At 46.4% G+C, this 10,278-nt stretch overlaps 1 protein-coding gene across 2 annotated transcripts in view; it reads right to left on the bottom strand.

Annotated features, from left to right (window-relative positions):
- usp1 (ubiquitin specific peptidase 1) overlaps nucleotides 1–9,726 on the bottom strand; it is a 9,881-nt gene extending 155 nt beyond the window's left edge. The window contains exons 1-9 of one of the 2 annotated variants that reach the window (XM_069153157.1): nucleotides 9,491–9,726; nucleotides 8,628–8,940; nucleotides 8,369–8,510; nucleotides 6,610–6,711; nucleotides 6,223–6,389; nucleotides 4,558–5,252; nucleotides 4,113–4,271; nucleotides 3,677–3,878; nucleotides 1–2,473 (exon numbers count right to left, since the gene is read on the bottom strand). The exon at nucleotides 1–2,473 is cut by the window's left edge and continues 155 nt beyond it. In XM_069153157.1, coding sequence (XP_069009258.1) covers nucleotides 1,693–2,473; nucleotides 3,677–3,878; nucleotides 4,113–4,271; nucleotides 4,558–5,252; nucleotides 6,223–6,389; nucleotides 6,610–6,711; nucleotides 8,369–8,510; nucleotides 8,628–8,794 — 2,415 coding nt within the window. In that variant the 5' untranslated portion in view covers nucleotides 8,795–8,940; nucleotides 9,491–9,726 and the 3' untranslated portion in view covers nucleotides 1–1,692. The remainder of the gene's footprint in view (nucleotides 2,474–3,676; nucleotides 3,879–4,112; nucleotides 4,272–4,557; nucleotides 5,253–6,222; nucleotides 6,390–6,609; nucleotides 6,712–8,368; nucleotides 8,511–8,627; nucleotides 8,941–9,490) is intronic. The other variant, XM_069153158.1, reaches the window with a different exon arrangement.
- Nucleotides 9,727–10,278: the final 552 nt, after the last annotated feature.

Genomic DNA, 10,278 nt, shown 5'->3' with positions numbered 1-10,278 from the left:
CTATTCAACCAAGCAAAACCAGGCGTAGACGTCTCTCCCAGGTAAAGTTCATGTCGAGTGAAATAACTAAAATATGGCTGGCGATTAATTTACTTACGAACAGACGGTAAATTAGAAACGAGTCAATCCCTGAAGCCATGATTGGACCTGAACTTTACGAGCGCAATTTAATTACAGAAATCTAACGGCGAGTACGATACGATGCGGAATATTTAAATCGTTGATCAACAGTGAACTCGTCCTTTATAAAACTCTGACGACGGCAAAATCCTGATTTCAATTTAATAAATAAAAAAATTAAAATGTAAAAAAAACCAAAAACCTTTAATCAAGATTCTGGTTCTTGCCAACTAGATTTCAGTTGAAGCAGAAATCGAGAGCGTTTAGGAGTCAAAGCAACAGAAAACTGGTGCAATGTTTGCGTCCGGGTGTTTGTACCCGACGCATACAAACGGTTTGCAGCTGTAAAGTCGGTTGAATCTGCTCTGCGCCCGGCAATTTACAAACAAAATCCTCCCGTGGCTCAAGAACGAACTGTTGATCGGCTACTTTTAGCCTCGCAGGTCGTCCCTGTGCGAAACCTGGAGGCGGAGCCTCAGAGGGACAGAGGCGGAGCCTCAGAGGGACAGAGGCGGAGCCTCAGAGGCTTGGTGACTCTGATCGTTCCTTCTCACAACATGAAGCAGGCAGCTCAACTTCTACCACTGAATTAAGGAGCTTTAAGTAACTGGTCCTGATTTGAAATCCTGATTTGCACATTGAAATATGCAAACTGTTCGTAAACACACTACATTAAATGAGAGAGGCAGTTTTTCCATCAGTTTGTATCTTTAAAAAAAACAAAAACAAGACAGTTTCCTGACATTTTTTTTTTTTTTAAGCGTCACTTATTGGCAACTTGAAAAATGTGAAGTCTGAGTGATAAACTACCCGAGTACCCACAAAATATTTAAAAGCTTTGTATCCATTATACCAAACAAGTGCTTTATGTAAATATATTCTGCTACTGTAACTTGGAAGTTACAAGAATAGATGAGGTTCATTTCTTTCTTTTTTTCTTTTTTTTTTGTACAAAAATTGGATTTCCATGTTTGGGGAAACGGGATCGGTTCAGAGGAGGATGAAGGCTTTTCTGAGAGGAAAATGTCAAACAGCACCGACGGCCTCAGCAAAATGAACAGAAGGCAGAAAAAAAAAACAAAAAAAAAAACACCGACTTGATGGGATTTTAGTTCGAAAGTGCATTTCCATTTTATATAAATGAATCAACTGAGAAACGACAACAAAAAGAAGACGGTGGAGACACGGACAGTATTAAAGCCAGTGTCAAAAGAAATTCTCGTAAAGTACAGAAAGCAAAAAAATAAAAATTTAAAAAAAAAAATACACAAAATAAAATAAAGGCGTAACCATCCCTGACGAGTAGAAAAACAAATCGGTGTTTGTGTGAGGATTTCCGTGAGGAGGGTCCCTGCAGGTGAGCGGCAGCGACGAGAGACCGTCGCGGGCGGGAAAAGTTACCTGGCAGCCGCTTGTATTTTTGGCACCGTTTGAAGTATTGCGAAACAAAAACCGACAACAACAACAACAACAAGAAAAAAAAAAAAAAAAAAAAAAAAACATCTGTCTTTTGCCCGAGCGCTCGGCTGCCAGACGGCCCCCGTCCCCCCCCCCCCCTCCACCGTGTGGATTCTAGCGTTCGGCTTCGGGCATCCTTCTGTAGAACAGCAGGTACGGCGTCGAGGACGAGCAGGTCTCGGGGGAGCAGGCTCGCAGGAAGTCCTCCTCCTCGAACAGACGCACCTCCGAGTCGTCGAACAGCAGCCACTTGCCCTCGTACTCCAGCAGGTTGTTCAGCGCCTGCTGCTCGGTGGCCTCCGCCCCGTCAAACTCCTTTTTAAGTCCCGCGTCGGCGTTTTGGCCGAAGCCGTTGACGTTCTTTCGCCGCTTGGATCCCTCCGTCGATCCGCCGCCCCCGAGCTCGTAGCGGGACAGACTCCTCTGTCCCCCCAGGAGGCCGACGCCGCCCTCCGACAGCTTCTTGCTCCCCGGTTTGGCGCCGGCCAAACTCCCGCGCCTCTGTCCTCTCGCTTTCAGCTTGAAGGACACCTCCCCGTCGTCGTAGTCCGGCGCCTCGTCTTTCGCCGGCGCTCCCTCGTCGCTCCCCTTCTCCTCCTCCTCCTCCGCCTCCGCCGCCTCCTCCACCGCCTCCTCCTCCTCCTCCTCCTCCTCCTCTTCGTCCGTCTCTTTCCTGTCCCGCAGCCACAGCTTCACGTCTTTCAGGTCGGACATGCGGACGTAGGAGGTGTAGTGGCCGCTGCTGATGGTGACGCCGCTGTGCATCACCACGGCGAACAGCTGGTAGCGGTGTCCTTCGGCAGAGGACGTCCGCGTGCACCACTCCTCCAGGGACAGGGTGAGCGGCGTCTGCAGGGGCGTGTTCACTTTAGAGAGGCCGGCGTACGGGTCCAACCTGGGAGGGACACAAACAGGGCAGCTCAGACCACATCCATCCCAAAGCCTTCGCTTTTTCTTTTTTTTTTTTTTTCTCCCCTCTCTCTCTTTCTTTTAGACGATACCTTCCGTGACCTTCCGTGACCTTCCGTGACCTTCCGGATCAATAAATCCCACATTCAGACCAAAAAAAAAAAAATAAAACCACGCGTCGGCACGCTCCGAGGTTGCCGTTGTTCCGTGTGCGGAGTTTGTTTTTAAACGTTCCCCGTAACGCCCAGAAACACATCGGCCGGTCCAACAGTGCGGACTCGAGTGATGTCGTCAGACGTAAAGATTATAGAAGAAATTTAGACCAAAAAAAAAAAAAATGAAAACAAAAAAAAATCACCAGTTAATAAGAAAAGCTGAACATTTCGGAGTCTGTTCTATTTCTACGTGGTGCACGTCGACCTGTCGGTTTACAGACTGCGTATTTCCCAGCAGCGCGCGTGCTCGTGTAAACAGGACGGGCCTGCTGCTGGTTATTTATTTATTTATTTATTTACAGGATTAACATCTCCGGTGAAAGTCCCGACAAACATTACACAGTCGTCCCGCAGCGAGGAACTCGTGTCGAGCAGCGGCGGGGAACTCCGACGTGGACGAAAGTCGTCTCGCGTTTAAAATACGATCCGACGTCCCTTTGAAAAGACGGGTTCCATTTTTTTTGGGGGCGAAGGGTGTTTAAAGCGCCGCTCGCGCGTTTGCGTGAACGTCGACGTTGCTTTTATTCCTCCTTTTCATATCTGAAGCCGTTTTAAAATGCCGGAGGTGAAGAAGTGGAAATTCACGGCCCTCGTTTTTTTTTTTAAAAACGTGTAAAAACACAATCGAAAGGTTTCGCTGAAACTAAACTTCACCGTCCGCAAACTGCGATTTTCCAGGTTTTCTGTCTTTTAGAAAATCTTTTTTTTTTTGGGGGGGGGTCAGATTGTTTCCCTGCTGAGCCGCAGAAGAGAAATAAATCAATAGAACAAGAAGAACAAACATCCACTTTTTGTCAAGCTCACACTTCTGAAGTCTCATGAGATGAACTTTTTAAAAATGTGTTTTTTGTTGTTGTTGTTTTTTTTGCACAAACATTCCTGTTGTTCTTTGTCCTTCGTGGCTTCACGAGGGACGATGACGCCGATTCTGTATCGCACCTGGTGTGAAAGTGAAAAGTTGGACGTGAACTCACTCTAAGCTGTTGGCGGAGAAGCGCTTCAGGTGAATGGTGATGACTTCGGGGGTTTTATCGAACAGCAGGCTTCGCTCGGCCTCCGCGTAGTGATGGCAGGTCTCGCAGAAGTACTTGTCCTCCCCGACGATGCGCTCCACCGAAGCAAACTGAGCGATGGCCCACTTCAGGGTCTTCGGCTCGGGTTTCGGGTCCGGAGAGACTGGAGGAGGAGAAAGAATATCCGTGACTGCATCGATCTGGCGATCGTTTTTCATCTGCTTTGGAGAAAGAGGAAGCCGTTTTCTGTCGATTAAAAACCCGAGCGTGCCGCTTATCCGTTAAAAAAAAATTTAAAAAAAATAAACAAACGTCCCGAGGTTCCGACGGTGCGTCTTCTCTTTCGACCGACGGTCACAGCGAAGGACGGATTATTTAAAGCCGTGGAGCCGCTCACCCTCCGAGAGGTCGCCGGGGCTGCCGGGCTGCTCGTCCAGCACCGGGACGCTGATGTCCTGGAAGTCCTCTCTGCGCTCGGTGAAGCTCTCGCACTCCAGACATCGAGTCCTCAGAACCAGCCGGCCCTGGAAGAGGCGCTCCATCAGGCCCAGGCCCTCTGAACCAAACACACACACACACACACACACACACACACACACACACACACACACACACACACACACACACACACACACACACACACACAGAGTCACTGCAGGCCAACTTGGGACGTTTAAGACCCGTTAAGCTGTCCTGCTCCATCTACGCTCTTTTTAACGGCGTTGAAAACGGACAGAGCTCCTGTCCAAATAATTCAAAAAATCGGTGAGAACAGCTGGAGCTGGAGTTTCCTTCAGACTGAAAACATTCGTTCGTATCAAACGTGTCTCTTCGTCTCCTACCTCGGCGTTTCTCTGCCGTCGTGTCTCCGGCGGTGTTCTGGGATGGCGGCTCTTCACTGCTCTTCTTCTTCTTCTTCTTCTTCGTCGTCGTCTTCTTCTTCTTCTCGTCCGGCGGTTGGTTTTCCTGCTCTGGTTTGTTCTGGTTCTTCACGGTCGTGGAGCTGAGCTTCCCCACGCTGCGGAACTTGGAGAAAATACTCGGCTGTTTGCCGGACGGCCTCAGCCAGCTCAGCTTCGCCCTCTTCTTCTTCTTCCCGTCGATCTCTTCGGACGCCTTCTCGCCGCTCGCCTCGTCGTCGCTCGGCCTCGTCGTCCCCTCTTCTCCCTCCGCTTCTTTCTTCTGGGTGCCGTCCACCGTGATGTCACTGGAGGACTTCCTTTTGGAGCGAGTGACGGGTTGATTTGCACTCGCGTCTTCCTCCCCGGGTTTCTTGGACTTGACGGATTTGGGCTTCTTCTTGGCGTTCCCCACCTCGGTGTCGCTCTTCCTCTTGCCGCTCACCGGGCCGTCCTCTTCCGCCGGAGAGTCGCCGCTTTCCGCTTCGACTTCGACCGCGTCGTCGTCCTCGTCCTCCTTTTCCAACTCCTGCTCCTTCCTGATGGTGTCACAGGCCTCCTGGACATATCCCAGGATGCACTGCAGGACTTCCTGAGCATCATGCTGAAGGTAGCCTTCGTACATGGGGTTGAGCTGCCTGCAGCACAGAAACAGAGCCGACTGTTAACGGACGGAAACACGGCGTCATGACACGGACGGACGGACGGAAACACGTCCGCCTGGACTATCAGCGGCTCGGAACGAGCACGAACGATTATCTGGACTTTTAAACACACTTGATCATTTACGTTTTATAAAATGGCGTGCCGTGTTCGGGTCGTACCGCGAGCGCGTGTTGAATTCAATGGTGACAGCGTTCGGGTGTTTTATTACTAAATTTGATCAGAAGCATCCGACATAATTCTGACGATGACAACGCGCCGTTGGTGCCTGAAGACCGCGGGAAGTATTTTCCACTAAAACCGGATGCAGCATGTGCGTGTTTTGGATGATCCCGTCAGAAGCTCACTGATGTCCGAGAGGACGAAGACGTGACGTCACCGAGCGAGTGTTACGTTACGGCGTTGATCAGCTGGATGCTGTGACTGCCAGCGTGTTTCAAAGTAAAAACCTTCCGGCATCTCATTTCCAGCCACATAATCTAATCTGGTTCTGACAATGCAACAATTATATTGACTTTTTTTTTTTTTTTTTAATGTATTGATTTTGATTTAAAATGTTAATAAATGCAATAGTTTCCAATTAAAGACAAAGGTTTAAGCTCTTAACTGTTTTTGTATTTTGAGTCTATCTGCTAGAGGCTGATGAATAAAGACTTGATATCAAGTTGTTGTTTTTTTTTAGAAAACCCTCAGTTTTTAAGAGGCTGTTTTCAACAATGCTTTCAGTTTTAGAGGGCACTCGAGCTCTTCAATGAAAAACGGTTGAAAAGAACAACATGTCGCATCAAAAGCTCTACTTGTCTAAATACCTCGTGCACGACGAACTTGTTGAGTTTTTCTTAAACGGAGTGTTTTTTTTTCTTCTTCTACCTTATTCACCACTTTGGGTAGAAATAAACTACCAGCTGGTAAACGGGGTGTAATTCAACGTGGCCACGTGGCTACCTGAGTGTGTGCAGCAGTTTCCGAGGCGGCGTGGCCAGCTCCCCTTCGGTGAAGCCGTCGGGGTTGAGCAGGAAGCTGGACTGCAGCTGCTCCACCGACGTCATCAGACTGCTGAAGGTCCCGAGGAGCTCGATGTGAGCCGGCGGGGCGTCGGACGCACCGTCCGCCTGCCGAGGAGATGATGAAATACACTCAAACGTTCACATCTGCTGCATCAGGTCGGTTAAAGGGGTCTCGACGCGGTAACTGTGATACTTGTATTTGACCACGCTGTATTTGTACAGCAGCCTTTTAAACACGTGCGACGTCGGCAATTCTTTAAATCGGCCGTATTGTCGTTTTTGTGGGAAACCCCGTCAAATAAAAGTTGATTTGTTTTGCACCAACCTCTTCGTTTTTGTCTGTTTCATCCTTTGGTTTGTCTTTTCTTTTCGACAGGTTGCACAGCCTCTTGATTCCTTCTCTGAACCCTGGACAGTAATAGAGAACCTGCAGGGGCAACACAAGAGTAATCATATTTTTAACGCGACTTGTTTACAAGGAATCCATTCACAAAAAAAAACAAAACAAAGGAAAAGTCTCCAAAAACAGGAGAGATTTTTTTTTTCCCCAACTTGTCCAGGAACATTAACAATCACTTACATTTTGAAATAATAATAATAAAAGAAATTCAGTGGTCTGCGTGTTCTGTGTGGGTGAAAACAATTACAACTGGGTTTCTGCAGGATTGGCCAAGTTACAATTAAGACATTTTTAATACAATTTAACTCTTGTTTTACAGTCATACGGGAGAGAATATGAAAGATACTGCATTCCTCAAAGCAGTGGTGAAACAGCCTACATGTATTAAATAAGAGATTAAGTTTGAATAGTAACCATTTTTAAATTAATTTCTCCTAAAAAAATCCCATAAAAACAAGCAAAAGCATTTCAGAACTGACGTTCTGCCTGTTGCAAGCTATAAAAAGATGTTTAAGTCGGTGTTAGTGAAACGTAAAACTGTTTAATAGCTTATGAGGCCTTTAAAGAAAGTGGAATCAATACCTGCAGATACCCCGTACAATGTCAAAGAGGTAAACAATAATATACAATTACACGCCGAGTAAGAGGTCACCTTATTGTGTAAATTAAAAAGGGGCCTAAAGGAAGAGTTGTCCTCACGGATGTTCTTTCCTCTACGAGGGAAACGTCTTTCTTATTCTAAAGAGGAGCTGAAATATGACCCTGCAGCCACAGCTCTGTTTGATCATGTGTTACGGAGGAGATGATACGAACCGCCTGAATGTGTGATAAAAACCCTCCGGTCTCTTCCCATCCAAACACTGCCCACTACAGATAAGACTCCGTGAGGTCACCTGACACGCAGTGTGTCCCCGTGAGGAGGACACCAAACACCGATCTCTGTCCTTTCGCCGTTCTAACCGAGGACGGCGCTTTATTCACTGGACCAATCATTTCTCTTGGTGACATTTTATTCCCTACAGAAATTATTTGCTGTTGCGTTACTTTATATTTATGCAAGACAATGCATAACTGATGATTTGTTTTGTTTTTTATAAATTTGATGATTCGTTATACGACATGACGCACACAAGTTAAAGACATGACGAAGGTGAGTGAGGTCAGTACATCCCTTTTTCAGTGGACATAAAGTAGGGCTGGGCAGAATATTGATCACACGAGAGAAGACATTGTTTTTGAATTTCATATATCCCCATGCGGTACGAATTGTGTAAATATTTTTGTTAAAGAGCCCGCATTTGTCGCCGCAGGCATTTTTATTTTTTTTTAAATTTTAGTTGAACAGTGAAGAGAAGAGAATAACAACACAGGCCATGAGCTGGTTATACGATACGTGCCCTAACTTTTATCGACTGTGATGTATTTTGGGGTCCTGGTTGTGTAGTCGTATATTTACATGACTTTTGTGAAGCGGCATCTTTTATAAACACGTTTCATATAAACATTAACAGAACTCATGCACAGTGGCGTCCAAAAGTCTCAGACCTCATACAAAAATAAATCTGTCACATTTGTTATGTAGATCTAGAAACAACCGTTGAGTTGTAATGTTTGAAAACACAGGCAGCTCAAGGGCTCGAGAGCAAAAGAGCACAATTACAAAAGGTATTCTGAAATGACCCGCCTGCAAGATGCTGTTCAAATAACAGGTGTTGCCCAGGTTGTTGAGGCCCACAAACGGCACCACGCTGTCTCTCTTCTCACAGGGCGGGCGGCCCGGTGAGGCCGGACGTGGAGCAGGACCGGGGACCACCTGGTCACAGCCGCTGAACCGAGGAGAGGGACGAACCGAGGAGAGGGACAAACCAAGGAGAGAGACTCGTCATGAGTTGGTCGTTATTGTGACCCTGTAACATTCGGCACACTGACGTCACAAACCCCACCTGGACTCGGGCTCCTCTGGTCCAGCTGTTTTGGCTTCATCTGTCTGCAGCTCAGAGAAATCCAGAGCCCGTTTGGCTTCTTTCTTCTGGAAAAACTTCAGAGAGAGTTTGCTCTTCTTCACGGGACTCCCCAGCGCCACCACATTTTCACCCTGTAGACCTGGCATCGTTTTTTTTTATTTTTTTATTTTTTATTATTCCCCGGTGTCTTGAGGGTGATTTTTGTTGTTGTTGTTGTTGTTGTTGTTGTTGTTGTTGTTGTTGTTGTTGTCCTCCCCGTCCCTCCTTTACCGAGACGCAACAGCGCACCTCACTGGCAAGAAAAGGGAAAGGCAGGATTTTAATATCAGCGGGCGCCATCGGGGAACGAGAACGAAAGTAACTGCGCACCTAAGTTGAAGCCGAGGCGGTGAAGCAACTACAACCGAACCGATTCGATGTTATCGAAGCAGATCATTCTGCTTTAAGAAGTTTAAAAAACAACAACAACAACAACAAAAAAAAAACCCAGTTTACAGCCTGAACTACGCATTTATATAACGCGTTAGCCAGCTAGCGCTAACTTAATGCTGCCTTTCTCGTTTCAACAACTAAGACTAACGGCTCCCTCTTTAACTTCAACAGCAACGACGCGGGAAAACAGCGTCCGACGAGCCGATGTTGTCGAGTACTTTAAAAAAAAAAAAAAAAGACAACAACAACAACAAACAAACAACGGCGGCAAAAAACTGGGTCGACGCGGTGGGAGGAGAAAACAAGGCAGCACGTCGTTTCTAAACGCTCGCTTCAACAAAACAACAACAACAACAACAACAACGACTTCTCTACATTCACGAACCGCCGATAACCTTTCTGGATCTTACCTGGACGAGTCATCCCGGTGTTTTGAGTTCGATCTATTTCGACGGATATCCAAAAGTCTCGGCACCATTTAAAGTGTTCGGCGATTCGGACGGTGCAGCAGAAGTTGGCGCTTTTTCCTCCTGATGAAAGACCCGCCGGCCGGCCGCGCCGCCGGTAAAACGCCGTCACGACAAACGAATAATCCGGGGGAAAAAAATGTCTGAATGGCGGCACCCCGCGACGCGAAAACGGGTTTCGTGCTCGCTCGTCGCACTCGCTGGTGGGAACTCACCTCTGGGAAATTATAAAACCAAAAGAGTTACGTTCCTGATCTCAGGCTTAAATTAAAACACCTATTTCATTTAAGGCCCCTTCGTCCGGTTCTGGACGCCATGTTTGTAGTCCGTTGCAAAGACGACGTCAAGTTTGATTAAACTGGCAAAGATATTTTCTTCAAATTAAAAGTAGAGAAGAGGTTGGAAGTGAATCCTAAACGTGATATTTTATCCGATTTAATGAAGAAACCAATCAATTACAACTAAAACGACTCTTTAAAGGTAATCAGTTTCAGTTTAGCATAACCTAACACGTTTGTAATTTATACACTTTAGATGTTGAATGCAGAACTTATACTTGTAAACACCTACTATATTTGTTAATGCCTGCATTTTTAAATGTTATTTCAAGTTTAGACATTTGTACAAGTAAAACAAAAATAGGTTAGTCCAATATGATACACAGTGTATATAGATAAATTAACCAGTACATACACATTCATTATAAATATACATCAATCAAGTACAACAGT

Source organism: Embiotoca jacksoni, unplaced genomic scaffold, assembly GCF_022577435.1.
Source record: "Embiotoca jacksoni isolate LCO1_2020_lvr unplaced genomic scaffold, fEmbJac1.0.p SCAF_19, whole genome shotgun sequence".
NCBI lineage: Eukaryota > Metazoa > Chordata > Actinopteri > Embiotocidae > Embiotoca > Embiotoca jacksoni.
This window is presented reverse-complemented; position numbering and strand designations above follow the sequence as displayed.